Source organism: Lutjanus erythropterus, chromosome 1 (assembly GCF_056507025.1).
Source record: "Lutjanus erythropterus isolate fLutEry1 chromosome 1, fLutEry1.hap2, whole genome shotgun sequence".
NCBI classification, from domain to species: domain Eukaryota; kingdom Metazoa; phylum Chordata; class Actinopteri; order Lutjaniformes; family Lutjanidae; genus Lutjanus; species Lutjanus erythropterus.
Genome location: NC_139317.1, coordinates 24,074,869 through 24,089,406, shown reverse-complemented (window position 1 = coordinate 24,089,406; position 14,538 = coordinate 24,074,869). Strand labels below are relative to the sequence as shown.

General features: G+C 37.8%; 1 protein-coding gene across 2 annotated transcripts in view; it reads left to right on the top strand.

Annotated features, from left to right (window-relative positions):
* ap1g1 (adaptor related protein complex 1 subunit gamma 1) overlaps window positions 1-13,678 on the top strand; it is a 28,065-nt gene extending 14,387 nt beyond the window's left edge. For both annotated transcript variants that reach the window (XM_084717533.1, XM_084717525.1), the window contains exons 7-23: window positions 619-714; window positions 972-1,052; window positions 1,141-1,239; window positions 1,325-1,380; window positions 1,481-1,594; window positions 1,704-1,844; window positions 3,333-3,387; window positions 3,543-3,665; window positions 3,818-3,907; window positions 4,791-4,915; window positions 5,061-5,165; window positions 5,290-5,431; window positions 6,054-6,180; window positions 6,371-6,475; window positions 6,650-6,810; window positions 7,813-7,911; window positions 8,954-13,678. In XM_084717533.1, coding sequence (XP_084573659.1) covers window positions 619-714; window positions 972-1,052; window positions 1,141-1,239; window positions 1,325-1,380; window positions 1,481-1,594; window positions 1,704-1,844; window positions 3,333-3,387; window positions 3,543-3,665; window positions 3,818-3,907; window positions 4,791-4,915; window positions 5,061-5,165; window positions 5,290-5,431; window positions 6,054-6,180; window positions 6,371-6,475; window positions 6,650-6,810; window positions 7,813-7,911; window positions 8,954-9,055 — 1,821 coding nt within the window. In that variant the 3' untranslated portion in view covers window positions 9,056-13,678. The remainder of the gene's footprint in view (window positions 1-618; window positions 715-971; window positions 1,053-1,140; window positions 1,240-1,324; window positions 1,381-1,480; window positions 1,595-1,703; window positions 1,845-3,332; window positions 3,388-3,542; window positions 3,666-3,817; window positions 3,908-4,790; window positions 4,916-5,060; window positions 5,166-5,289; window positions 5,432-6,053; window positions 6,181-6,370; window positions 6,476-6,649; window positions 6,811-7,812; window positions 7,912-8,953) is intronic.
* Window positions 13,679-14,538: the final 860 nt, after the last annotated feature.

The window sequence follows — 14,538 nt, the reverse complement described above, 5'->3', positions numbered from 1 at the left end:
GCCAGTCTTAATGTTAAATATGTTCTCTGTACTGGGTGTATATAGATGAAAACGATGCCTTTTAGAATTCTGCTTTAAATTAAGATAAGACAACAAACTGTTTCCCAAAATGTTGCAGTGTCCCTTACATTACAATAAAAGTTTTTGATACCCTGTTTTAGAGGGCACTGACACATCGAAATTATGTAGATGTGAAAATTAATTATTGTGACAAGACGTTACCTATATTAACTTAGTTTTTTGTTGACATTGAATTAAACTCTAGTTCTAAAAATACATTTGTTGATTTAGCCATGTTCAGATGTGTGTGTACAGTTTTTTTCCCCCACTCAAAGCCAAATGTTCTAACCTAATATTTTTTTACGCTCAAGGTGTTGATTTCACAAAAAATGTTTAATCACCCAAGTTTCAACCATATTACTCTACCTCAATAAACAAAAATCTCAACCCCTTTGCTCTTGATATAAGTGTGGCTGCCACTGTTAATGAGAAACAATTATAAGTTAATGAGCAACAATGTTGTATAAATGTTGAAGAGAAACTTGAGAAAATATGAGAGATCTACACAAAATATTATGATGCCTGTCCTTTTCTGTTCTGTTGTTGGTCTTTCTGTAGCTGGTTCCACAGTTGGTGAGAATCCTGAAGAACCTAATCATGTCTGGATACTCTCCTGAGCATGATGTGTCAGGCATAAGCGATCCTTTCCTGCAGGTAAATATCAATATTTAAACTGTTTTGTCATAACAAGTGCTAAAAATGTCCTAATGCTAGTGTGTAGATACATTTTCACACTTCACTAAAGCAGGCTAAGCTGTGCCAGTAGAAAAAGAGCCAAAATGACAACAGACCAACAGCAAGCCAGGAGCAGGGCAAGAGAGAGAATCCAGGCTGTACCTCAGGGGGTCAATAAAGCACATCTCATCTGTCAAGTGAGCTGACAGGACTGAACTGTTTGTTTCTCTCCTCAGGTGCGGATATTGAGACTACTGCGAATTTTAGGCAAGAGTGATGATGACTCCAGTGAAGCAATGAACGACATTCTTGCACAGGTTAGAATTTAACTTAATCATTTATTTTGGCTAAAGGTTTCTCAGTGTGAGTTTTATTCTGACAAATGTGTGGTGTTTGTACTCGCAGGTTGCAACGAACACAGAGACGAGTAAAAATGTAGGCAATGCAATCCTGTACGAGACTGTGCTGACAATAATGGACATCAAGTCTGAAAGTGGACTGAGGGTGAGTTAATTTAATATTAAGGAAAGCTTGGTATGTGCATTTTTAATTTATTTTTTTCTTGCCTAAATGCCGTTTTATCTTACAGGTCTTGGCCATTAACATACTAGGTCGCTTCCTCCTTAACAATGACAAAAATATAAGGTAATTAATTCACTTAGATTACTTGACATTTCATGCTCAAGTCGTTCAAAATGTTACTATTAATACTGATGACATCTTTTCAATAAACTCACCATTCCAGATATGTGGCATTGACATCTCTACTAAAGACGGTACAGACAGACCACAACGCAGTGCAGAGGCATCGGAGCACCATTGTGGACTGTTTAAAAGACCTGGATGTGTCAATCAAGAGGTGAGTCACATTGCTTAGTGTACAAATTACTTTCAGTTACACTTTTTTATGCGTCTTTCTATTTAGCATTGTTGTTTGTGACCCTCATCTACTTTACATTGTTCTGTAGACGTGCAATGGAGCTGAGCTTCGCCCTGGTGAACGGCAACAACATTAGAGGCATGATGAAAGAGCTGCTCTACTTCCTGGACTCCTGTGACCCGGAATTCAAAGCAGACTGTGCATCAGGAGTCTTTCTAGCTGCAGAAAAGTATGTTACAAGCACACACAGACCTCACTCCACAGTACAGCTGTGCTCAGCTGCTTTGTGCTAATGTGATACACATCTTATGTGACCTTGTTCAGTCTTGGTTGTAAAAGAGATTTGCAGCTCTTCATTCTCTTTTCTTAGCTCTTCATCACAGAAGTCTAGGTTGATAGGACCTGTAAGAATTTACAGATTCAATGTGCCGGACAAAAGCTACATAGAGGAATGAGAAGAAATATCTAAATATAAGTATACAATGTAAGGATAATATGAATGTAAGCATAAATATATAAAGATCAGATATTAAGATTTCCCACAGTATAAAAACAGACTATAGTAACAGTTGTAACTATAAATAAAGAATAACAAGGCATTGAGACTACACTTTAAAATGTCAGTGAGCAGTTGTTTGAGAGCAGCAATTTTAATATGTGATGTACAGTTGGTGCAAATATGTCAGTTCAGTACCGCAGTATGTAACTTAAAGTAGAAGTAACTGTATATGCGTGGATTAGAGTTAGTGTCAGTTATGCTTGTAATGAAGAAATAAAATCCACCTGTTCTGTAACAGAATACAGTAGGGCTGCAGGATTAATTGTAAAAAAAAAAAAAATACAATTGCGATTCATATATTTATGCAATCTCATTTTTCCCCGTTGCTATATCAGTCGCACTTACACAATGTAAAGCAAATCATATTATTATTATTCGAACATTCATGCATACTACTCAGTCAGTATATAGTAACCCTACGCAACATGTGCTGAACAAGCAGGAAGGAGGCAGTCAGAAACAGATAAGCCAGTCTACTCGGAAGAGTCAAAGCCAGATGATTTTAAAAGGGAGGGGGGGGAAAAAAGAGTGGCAATGAGGAAAATCCCAGTGGCAAGGGCAAGAATGATGTTATGCTTATACTGAAAAAAGGAACACGTTTCAATGTGTTGAACTTTTTTGTGTTTAAACCTGACAGCACTGTACAAGGAAACAAAATTTGTAAGCAGTGCTTTGGCATAGCTGCAGCACCAAAAAGTAACGTTACAAATCTCTATAAACACCAAAACATCACCATAAAAATCAATGACTGAGCAGTGAAGGTCAAACTAACCACATCACAAAATCCCAGCCACTGTAAGCTTAAACCTTTTTTATGTTTTATGTCTATATTTTATGTTAATCATGAGTGAGTATTCTAAAATAACAGAGGAGAAAGACTTCAGGTATTTTTTTTTTTTTGTGACAAGAAACTTCGTAAGAATCGTGTAGCTCTAAAATACAGTATACAACATCAAGCTAAAAGTCTGTTGTATCACAGTGGACAGAGGATGGCTAACATTGAAATGCTGTATGATGATAAAATGAGTGATCCATCGTCTGACAGACTATGATGATACCATTTATTTTCTGACAGCATTTTTCTCTGGGCTTCATAGAGTTTAGATAACTTTCTTCTGTCCTTCTCTGAGACTAATCAGAGTCTTCTTTGTGTTACAGGTACGCCCCTTCAAAAAGATGGCACATAGACACCATCATGAGAGTCCTGACAACAGTACGTATAACACAAAAACATTCCAGTGCCTCTGATACATTTGATTTGATTCTCTGCGCTCATAATAGTAAGCAACAAGTATTACCTTGAGTACTACAAATAATCTCATCAGATTCATTTGTATTTCTCATTGTTATCTCTGCTCGTCCTTACAGGCGGGGAGCTATGTGCGAGATGACTCTGTTCCCAACCTCATCCAGCTCATCACCAACAGTGTGGAGATGCATGCCTACACAGTACAGAGACTTTACAAAGCACTGCTGGATGACATCTCACAGGTCAGAGCAGCTCTGGTTTGGGTCATAATTTGATTTAGGACACCTCCGTCTTTGAAGGCAGTCATCGATTTGATTATGTGAGGCATGGTTTATATTTCAGACTAGCTTCAGGGTGAATCAGAGTGGGCTTAACGTTTGTCTGTGTTCTGCAGCAACCTCTAGTGCAGGTGGCGTCCTGGTGCATAGGAGAGTACGGAGACCTGCTGGTATCTGGACAGTGTGAGGAGGAGGAGCCCATCCAGGTACATCAGGAAGAACCCCAGCCAAACACACATAGAAATTGAAGTCTCCACTATGCACAAACCTTAAACCTGAAAGAAACATTAGGTCATCAGATTTTGTGTTGACGGAACCTGTTAGAACAGCCATTCCCAAGCTTAAGAATGCTGTGGCCCAATTTAAAATCTCAAAATCCACACAAATCTAAAATTCCTACTCTGGTCAACACACAAGAAAACCATTTATATTATATACACATATATATACACATACATATAGACATATATTCCCTATATATTTTTTTATTTCATAAGTAAATTAATTCTGTAGGTACATGGGCATACTGTAATGCACCAAATATGGTGTTAATTTTCAAGTTTGTTATCAAATTTGAAATTACCAAAAAATATCTATAACTAAATATTTACATTTTTGAAAAGGAACTGATAAAGCAAAGCCATGGGATTAAAATTGCATATTATTTTTCATTTTTTATTTTTTCATTTGAAAAACTTTTATCATAAGGGCCTCTCGCAGCCCACATGCAGTACCTTCACGACCCTCACTCTGGGAATATCTGTGTTAGAACTTATTTTATCTGCATGAATTAGATACATGCAGACTTCATGTTAGTGTTGCCTGTGAAGAGAGAATAAAATCCACCAGTTACTGCAACATATTCATCAAGCTAAAAGATTGTGGCACTTTAGTGGACGGGGAATGGCTCACACTGAAATGCTGTATGACGATAAAATGAGTGATCCATCGTCTGACAGACTGTGTTGATACCATTTATTTTCTGACAGCATTTGTCTCCTGGCTGTATAGATGTTGACTTTCTTCAGTCTTTTCCTGGGATTAATTAATGTATTCATTGCGATTTTCTTCTCCTCCCTTTGAATTTAGGTGACTGAGGATGAAGTTCTGGATGTGCTGGAAGGCCTCCTGGTGTCCAACCTGTCCACACCTGTAACCCGGGGTTATGCCCTTACTGCCATCATGAAGCTGTCTACTCGCTTCAGCAGTGTTAAGTGAGTAAATGGACTTTTAGATGTATCCTAGACTTTGAAGCGTTGCAAACATTTGAGTGACAAGGAGATAAAGTTCAGTAGTCATAACCAATGCTACTTTTCCCCTTCTCTACCCTACACTAAAACATTTAAATTTGTGTTTTAGCCGAATCAAGAAGGTGGTTTCGATATATGGCAGCAGCATCGATGTGGAGCTTCAGCAGAGAGCTGTAGAGTACAATGCGCTTTTCAAGAAATACGACCACATGAGGTGAGACTGCATTGCGCTCACCCAGAAATTCCAATGACATCATCAGAACCACATTGTAGCGGTTCATAGACGATGAAAATCATCCAATGCATGATTTTGATCAATTTTTTGTCACTGACTATAGGCCAGCTCTCTTAGAGCGAATGCCCATCATGGAGAAAAGTGCTACAAATGGCCCAACAGAGATTGTTCAGACAAATGGGGAAACAGAGCCCTCTGTTGTGGAACCAAAACATCCACCACCTGTCACCCAGCCAGCCAACCAGGTGAGGGCAGTTTTAATTACTGCATTATAAAGAATTTAAAGAATAATTACAATTACAGTGAGTAACAGTAACAGTTTCTACTTTAATACTTATATTTTTGTGCTAAAATAAAAAAAAAAGTCTTGGTTAAGATGTTTGAGACAGTAGAGACCTAAAATTTATTTATAATTAATCATTCTCTTTTAACTTAAACTGCAGCATTATTGTTTTCTAATTTGGCATATAATACACAGTAGGGATGTAGCAACATCAAATATGCTGATATCGCAATAAAAAAAGGTTGCAATATCATACTACAGACTATGACAATATCTAGCTTTCTGTGATATTAATTACTGTGATAGTTCATTATTTTGTTGTATTATTATTTTTTTGTTTCATGAAGGGACCACAACTGACTGCTATACTCCGCATTGTTATTGTTTTGCAACTGCATATACGTGATTCAAACATTAATTGCCAAAGAGAAGTCATTCCAGTTTTTTCCACATGCTTAGGTCATGGCAAGCTGCTTTTATTTTCTTTTATTAAAGACCGAAAGCAGAAACATTTGAAGTTACAAGAAAAACACATTTTTATTGCAAGTATTTCATCATGGTGACATGTTGTCCTTGTCCCCCAGGCTAACGATTTATTAGACCTGCTGGGTGGTAATGATGTGGTGCCAGTAATCCAGACCACGATGCCCACCAAGCCTGCCTCAGCTGGAGGAGAACTGCTTGATCTGCTGGGCGACCTCTCGCTAAGTGGTAGGATGCTCTGTTTAAAGCTCTCTATTATCCCTTTTAGAGCAAAGCAAGGACCTGGTATAAACCTGTGTTGGTGCCACTACTGTGAATGTGACGTGTCCAGCCTGTCCCTGCTCCTGTTTAGCTGTAACATAGTCTGGTTTTGGTATATAAAAAGTAAACAGAAACTCCAATGTGTTGTTGTCCCCAGGCGGCCCAGCGCCTGCTCCTGCTCCCTCTGTGCCCACTTCCCAACCCTCTTTCCTCCTGGATGGCCTCTCCTCACAGCCCCTGTTTAATGACATTGCAGCTGCAGGTGAGAGTCTGTTGCTACCCTTGACCTTCCACTCCCAAATATACAATAGTTTGTGGTATTGTCCTCGGTCATTGTGTTTTTCTTTTCTTGCATTACCATGACACATCTACTTAAATGTTGCTTATTATTTCTCTAAATCTTTTGATGGTCTTCTTGTCTGAAATTCCTGTACAGCTATTCCTCCTATGACGGCATACAACAAGAATGGTCTAAAAATAGACTTCACATTTGAGAGAGCTAATCCCAATCCAAACATCGCGGTCATCACCATCCATGCTTCCAACTCAACAGAGGCAGATATGACAGACTTTGTTTTTCAGGCTGCAGTACCAAAGGTAAGCAGGCACTGATATTAGGTGGCTAAATTGCAAGACATTCTAATGCATAATGGTGTTAAAGATTTAATACCTTACACTGTTACTAATGTGTACACTATAAACCTACATGAATGAATGAATTTGGGGTTTTTAACATAAAAACTCAGCTAATTTTTAAGCCTGTCAGTAATGGAAACTGACTACATTAATAGAATAGCAGTGTCTTTGGTATGTTCTGTTGGTATTGTTTTATTTAAGGAATGCTTTGACAGACTTTTGGGACAAATGCCAGTTCAAATTGCATGATCCTTTTCTTGCTGTTTTTAAATCTTATGTCTAAGAAATGCTATAAAAGCCACTGCTTCGCTCTCATGTTTGTTAGCTCAAAAAATATGAGATTTCTCTATTCCAGTAGTTAGAGATTTGAAAAGTAATAGGTTTTTCTTGGGAAATGTTGCTGACCATGTCTGCTTGGCCTTAGAGTAACATACCACTGTGGTCTGTTTCTGTAAGCTGAAATTCAGATCAGGTTGTGTTCATAAACCATTCAAAAAGAAGCCCTTGCAGCATGTTTTTTAAGGACCCAGCTTTGAATATCCTAGTCAACATTCAGAAGGCTATTGCAGGTCTCCAGTATTAACCAGACAGCCCAAAGATACTGCTGACCTCACTATATTACAAGTCCCACCTTCCCAGTGGCGCCATCCCAAGTTTTCCCAAGTGTGACTGGTGAGACAGATGGATCAGCCATATATGTGTGTTTTGTGGAGATCTGGCAGCCATGATGGATTAGGCAACTAAAACACTACTTGAGTGATGTTTATTTGCCTGCATCACATATTTTAACATCACATTATCTGACTGATAAATATAAAGAGTGCAGTTAAGTCATTTGAACTGAAGAGCCATCTGTCGTGGTCAGTGCCCGATCGATGTGAGAATCTCTATTTTATATTGCTGCAATGACCCCATTTCTCATTAAATTTTCATCTAACATAGTGTCCCCTCTCTGTTTGTCAGACATTCCAGCTGCAGCTCCTCTCCCCTAGCAGTAATGTTGTCCCAGCACTCAACCAGGGAACTGTCACACAGGTCATCAGAGTCCTCAACCCACAGAAGGTGAGTTTGTCCTTTACAAATTGTTTTTGATCAGTTCTTTTGTCCTTGAAAGGGGTAACTTTACTGTTTTTCAACCTAGGTCCTATTTTCCAATGTGTTTGTTTCTAAGTGATCAAAAGGCACAACATTTTTTGAAATTGGTGAAATATTGAGGGAGAGTGCTGCTGCACTACAGCGTAATCCTTATGGGCAACAGTGCACACCAAAGTAAGTTCACCAAAAGTGCCACTTTCAGGCTCTGCCTGTTAGCACAGACTGCATCTGACAACATCATGGAAAGGATTGCTACAGAGGTAGACTTTTTTTTAAAGAGTCTGCTTAAATAAAAGGTATCCTAAACATACCTGTCTTGAAAGCCACCGAACTTTGCAAAACTGTAATTTTAACACCATCGCATCACACAAACTTGACAGGAACAAAATAAATCTCACTAAAACACCTTGATTTGTCTTTCCACTGTTGCAGCAATCACTAATTCTGGTTGTTTGGTTGAAATAAACCCTATATTCAAGGTACCACATTAACAGCAGAGAGGAAGCCAGGAGAAATGGAGTGTACTGCTATAATATTTTCACATCTAGCTCAGTGAATGATGGTTTTATTTGAACCAAACCAGAGTCTGATTGTTGGAGCAGTGGAAAGACAAGCCAAGACTTTCTGCTGAGTTTTATTTTGTTTCTGATGTGTTTAAAAGAAGATGCAGTTAAAATTACAATTCTGTAGTGATCCTGTCCACAATGTTGTCAGACAATAACAATCTGAGCCTGTAAGTGGGAAAAACAAGCACTTTAAGTGGACATACTCTGAGGTGTGCACTTGTTCATAGGGATTATGTTGTAGCTTAGTTTAGCTCCTCATGCAGCGTCCTCGCTCAATACTGGACCAGTTTCAAAAAGTGCTGTTCCCATTAGTCACTTAGACACAAAAAATGGGAAAATAGGGTTGAAAAATACCAAAGCAACCCATTTAAGCACATATTTAAGACCTGTTCAGTCTTAAATTTCCTCTCTTATAAACACAATCATCCTTCACAAAATTACAGCAACAGCTACGAATGAGGATCAAGCTGACGTACACACTCAAAGGCTCGCCTGTGCAAGACCTGGCTGAGGTTAATAACTTCCCCCCTCAGTCCTGGCAGTGATGAGCTGCTTCTTGTTGCTCTTAAAAGCCCCCCCCACCCCACCCCACACCAAGGGAACTATGAAAACGATTTTCCTTTCACCTCCCTCCTTTCTTCCAACGGATCCCCCTGTGACGTCACTGCAGTCCGCTGCCCTCGAGTTGCATGGGAAGCAGCAGAGCATCTAACACAGGAGAAAAATACAGATGTTACGAAGACCCTACTGACTATTGACATCACCAGAATAATTGGGAAAACATATCAATCAATGAACTTTCTCTTTTCTTTCTGAATTAGTTTCCATGATCTCTTTGCATAGTAGTACTATTTCCCACATATACACCCTCCGCCCAGCACCGTTACCACCCACGAAAGCACATAGGCACACCATTGACTGTGGTACACTTAACCTCTCGAGTCACTTAGAGAAAAAGTGTAGCCCACTATGAGCACTGCAGTAACCATAGTTTTATTTTAAGTTATAATTAAGCTAAAATGCAGTTGAAACTTTGGACTGGATGGAACTTTGCTCCATTGATATTTATGATTGGCTTTGCATTCAGATTTTCTAAAATGAACCTTCAGTCTTATGATGGCAGCAGAAAAAGCTTTGAAAGGTCTATTTAGTGAGGTCAGAAACTTCTTGTATAACCCCCTTTGAGTGATATAACTTGTGAGAGTTGTATTCATTTTGAATTACATTAATTTGCTTAAAGCATGTTTGAGCACTGTTAGGATCACAATTACACCTTGACTCAAGCTCGGAGGGGATTTTTCTGTCAGTAGGTCTCTTAATCCTATGTTTCTATAGGAAGTAGTTTACATTTGTCACAATGATAAGAGCATAAACAAATCCAAGATGCCCAGTTTGATCAACCGTGGCTAATGTCAGAGAATGTGCTCAGACTTTCCCACACAGCTCTCCTAAACCCATCTCATCTGTAGCTTTAGTTTTCAATCTGTATAATAAAATCAACTGTTAATTGCTTTTGCATAGTTTGAGGAGATTCATTCATTAGGATGGATTTAATCCAGGCCTACAATTTATCTGAGGATAAGCTGATTGCATTTGTGTTGGAGATCTGCGTTTAAACTTTTTCTGCATCTGTGTCTTCACAGTCTAGCTTGCAATTTAGATACATTTCAGATTTGTTTAACCTGGTTGATCTTAGTCACCATGCACATACATGTAAATGAAGCTTGTTATGAATGTAGTTACATGCACTGAATGCTTTTTTCCCTCAAGTCTTCTTTTTCATGGCTGTCTTCTCTGATGAGGACACTCATCTTTATTGGCACTATTTTTGTGAAAGTGTTTTATTTCTGCAGTAATTTGACTTAATTATTTATGCCTGATATCAAAGTGATGTGCCTTTCTGACTTAGCTAGATAAAAGCCCCTGAACTATTGAGTTCTGTATGAGCTTCGTTTGTAAGTCTGCTTGTGTGCTGATCGTGTTTTCAATCTGAGGGAAATGGTCCAGGATGGATTTGAATTGGTATCTTACTTCATTTAATTAATTTACTTTTTCCACTTCTGTATGTCATAATGAGTTAATGATCAGTCACCCACTAATATTGGCTTATCTGAATGTCCACAGCAATGCATTTTTGTCTTAGATTTGACAAAAACATAAATTATAGCTACATAATCCTGATTGTTCCATTAAAAATGCCTGTCGGATGTTATTAATAAGTGATAAAAACAAAAGCAAATCTGAAAGATTATGGCAGCTAATCTGTGTAAATTTACCATAAGCTGGCATCAAGGTTTCAAGTGTTTTTAAAAAGTATAAATGTTCGACTAAAGTGAAATATCATTAAGATTTCTCCCCCGTCAATAAACATTGAAGTGTGAGTTTGGATCACTCGGTGAGGTACTGGGACGGGTTGTTAATGTGGTCGGTGACTGTTAGTATGATTTCCTGGCTCTCGTCTTCTCCAAATCAGAATTATGACCATGCTGTCGGGGACAGTAACCTTAATACCTCACAATGTTCTCTCTTTCTGTTAACTTTCAGTTGCAGTAGATTGACAGCTTTGTTTATTTAGTCATGAATTGCAATCAAGGGGAGCATCTGCATGAGAGAAACTAATGGTAGATTGTACATCTCATTACTTAACGAGCTTAGCAGCCCTGTGACGCTGAGTTGAGATCCTCAGATGTTCAATCAGGCTGTATACTTCTTCTTTTCACTATGCTTCACTATCTTCTAACTTCTGTGACCAAATCAGAGAAACTATTAGCTTTGGAAATATTTTTGAGCTATGATATGTGTATATGGAGAAAATTATTTCAGTTTAACTTTTTCTGTTGTTGACAAATGCTATATTGGCTTTTTTTCTGTACATATTGAGGGCTTTTACAATTTTGTCTCTTGTACTATCTTTCATCCTTTTTTTAGATACCATTTTCTAAAAATTCCAATTATTCACAATGTATATTGTCTAAATAGATCTAGTAAGCATCAGTCTATGAAGACTTCCCTGTATCATCACTCATTCATTGTAAAAGATATATGATCTGCTGCCTGTATATTGTATATAGTTGTAAAACAAACAAAAGCTGATCAAATTAAATAAAACCCACATGAAGACTTAAAAGATTAGCTAGGAAGTATAATTGTATGCATATATGTACAAAAAAAGGATCTTAAAATGATGCAATTGAACTGCATTTGATTTACTATTCTTCATACTTCATGATCGGATGTGTCATCTTTACTTCTTTTACAAGGGTAGTTGGTGAGTCAGTAGGCTACTTGTTGGGGCTCCTTTGGATGTGGAAATAAGAGTTGAATCCGTCTTTACAGGTGTTGTCTGAATGATGTTCTGTACTACTGAGAAACCTAAGCACAGTGCTGCGCAGCAGCAGCAGAAGTGGCACCTTGCTTTATCTTTTCCCCTGCCCCTCAAACGCCTCATGTGTCCACACCCTCCTTGGAAGAGGAGTAGGTTTCTTACCAAGATGTAACTCTTCCTCCTGGCCTTATGTGTGGTTGAAATTTCACATCTATTAAACTCTTTTGAATCCACAAATTGATTCATGAAATGATGCCCCTTGGTCTTGATGTGTTAGCTCTCACGGTTGCCTGGTTACCTTTTTGTCTGCCATGCAGCATCTTCCTAAAAGCATCATGTCTCAACCAAGCAAGGCCATAGCCAGTGGGTTTAAATTGGAATAGACTTTTATCTGGACAAGAGCTGATATAAATTTAAGTAGTAAGTGGTTCTAGATATGTGTCTTTCACTTGATCTGAACAGTGCAGGGCTTTCTTTTGGCTTCCTTTCTTTACTTTCGCCCCTTATCGCTGATGTTATTTGCTTCTGCATGGCACACCTTTCAGCTTCTCACTGTAGTCTCCAATATGAAATGTGGGGCTACAACACATCATGACAAACTAATCTAAGCCCTCACTATTTCAAACTCAACATTACATGGCAGGATTTGAGGAACGAAGGCAATAGAATTAATTTTTTTCTGGTAGGAACTTTTAGATTTTGTGTGCAACAAAACTAACCTGTGCTACAAGCTAATAGCCACAAGGGGGAGCTGTGCAAAATGGAAGGCTGACGGGATGGGAAAGGACGTTTCATACATCTATTCCTGAATGTTTTTGTTGGTGTTGTTTGTAATGTCTTATTCAACCAGTATGTACCCTTGTTAATCACATCTGATCAGTTCTTTCAATGATAACGTAACTCATGCAGTTTTAAATGTACAAATGGAAATGAACCCAACATAAGTGCTTTGGACACTGTAACTTAAAAGGAAGAAAAGAAACGGAAACAAATAACCCATCAGCGGTGTGATCAGCGTTTGAAGTGATATTAGTATGTGTGTTTGTGTGTGTGTGTGAGTGTATGAGTGTGAGACACAGAGAGAAAGAAAATAATCATGCTTGAGAGAGCGTGATAGTGTGTGACATGTCTTTTATCTAGATAGGACATGATTTTTGGCTGCAATTTCAACTTTCAGCTTCTGAGCTGCATGTGAAAACCAGTGTAAATAATGTCATTTCTACTCTTGACCTGAGACTCTTTTTGAAATGCAAGAAAAGTTCAAATTATGAAAATCTGTCACACCACCTTCATGGGTCAGTCAGTACTAACATGTACAATAGGAAGTTGTCAGATAGTGCTCACAATACTGTTAATGTTTTTAAGAGGGTGATGAAAGTGCACATACTTCATTTGGATAAATTGGATAATTGATTTTTGTTTAATTTTTTTTTTTATTTGTTAGGGTGAATTCAGTGTGTAAAGGGCTTGGAAAAGCATCTGAATTGCCACCATGTTCACGTTCCCTGTTGAATCAAAACAAATGCATCCATTGTATTTTGAAAACAAAATCTGTTTGTAACCCCCGGGCCTGTCCTGACTGTACAACATTATGGTAACCGGTTTATTGGGGGAGGGTGGAGGCATGAGGTTCACTTTTTTTCCGGTCAAGTCTGACATGTTGAACTGAATCTCAGTTCCATGGCTTCAAGGTGAGTGTGAATGTTGGACTGAAAGTATGAAATGATGATTAAAGATGAGAAGTTGTAAACTATTAAATGGGATATTTTCAATTTATGCTGTGTATTCTTGTCTTTGGGTTGGAGAAAATGATCAAGCGAATAAAAAGTGAAATAAAAATCTAGTTGAACAATGGTAGTTTGTTTTCTTGGTTTGGGGGTGTGCTGTAACAGTCTGAAATGCTGGTTTTAAAAAAAGCAAGTGGCTGGTAGAGTGTCTTCCCTCGCCAGCCCAAAAAAAAAACAAAAAACGGTAATCTATTGAGTGGTTGGTAAATCCGAATATTTACTAGCCATTTGACTGGTAGATACGAAAGTAAATTTTACACCCTGCGTCTTATTTAATGAGCGCTGGGCTCACTTGGGTTTTTATAGGAATGAGTAATCTGAAGATTCATAATGTAAGGCAATCTAAATTTTCAACTTTCATGTCAATATTTATCTCCATAACCATTTCTAGTTTTAGTTTACCACTATCAACAATGATGCCAATCAACAGGACAGTTCTGTTGTCATTTTGGATTTTGGTGTAATTTTTGCATCAATGTGAGGTACTTCCTTGATTACCTCAAGCTATGGAATGTGCTGCGTTAGCCAGAAATTTTATTAATAAAAAATCAAATTATTCCTAATTGGTTTTCCAGAAAATGTACTGTATCACAATATATACAGATATTATAAGATTAAATTACATACATGATGGAGGGAGCCCTAGCTCAACTTTTTTTTTGTTATTATGGCTATATCTATTAAAGAACAATGCATATACAGCATGTAATAATCAGTTATTACAGTACAATTTTAAAAGATTGCTATTAATTGATTGTAAACATGTAAGTATATGAAACTCCAAATTCAAAAATGTGAAATGAGCAAGTACAGTATTTTAATTTTTTATTAGGCATCTAATAATGTAACAAGAGTGCAGGGTAAGCCTTGAGCATGAAGGGCCTCTATAAAATCAAATCTCATTCTCATTATTGTG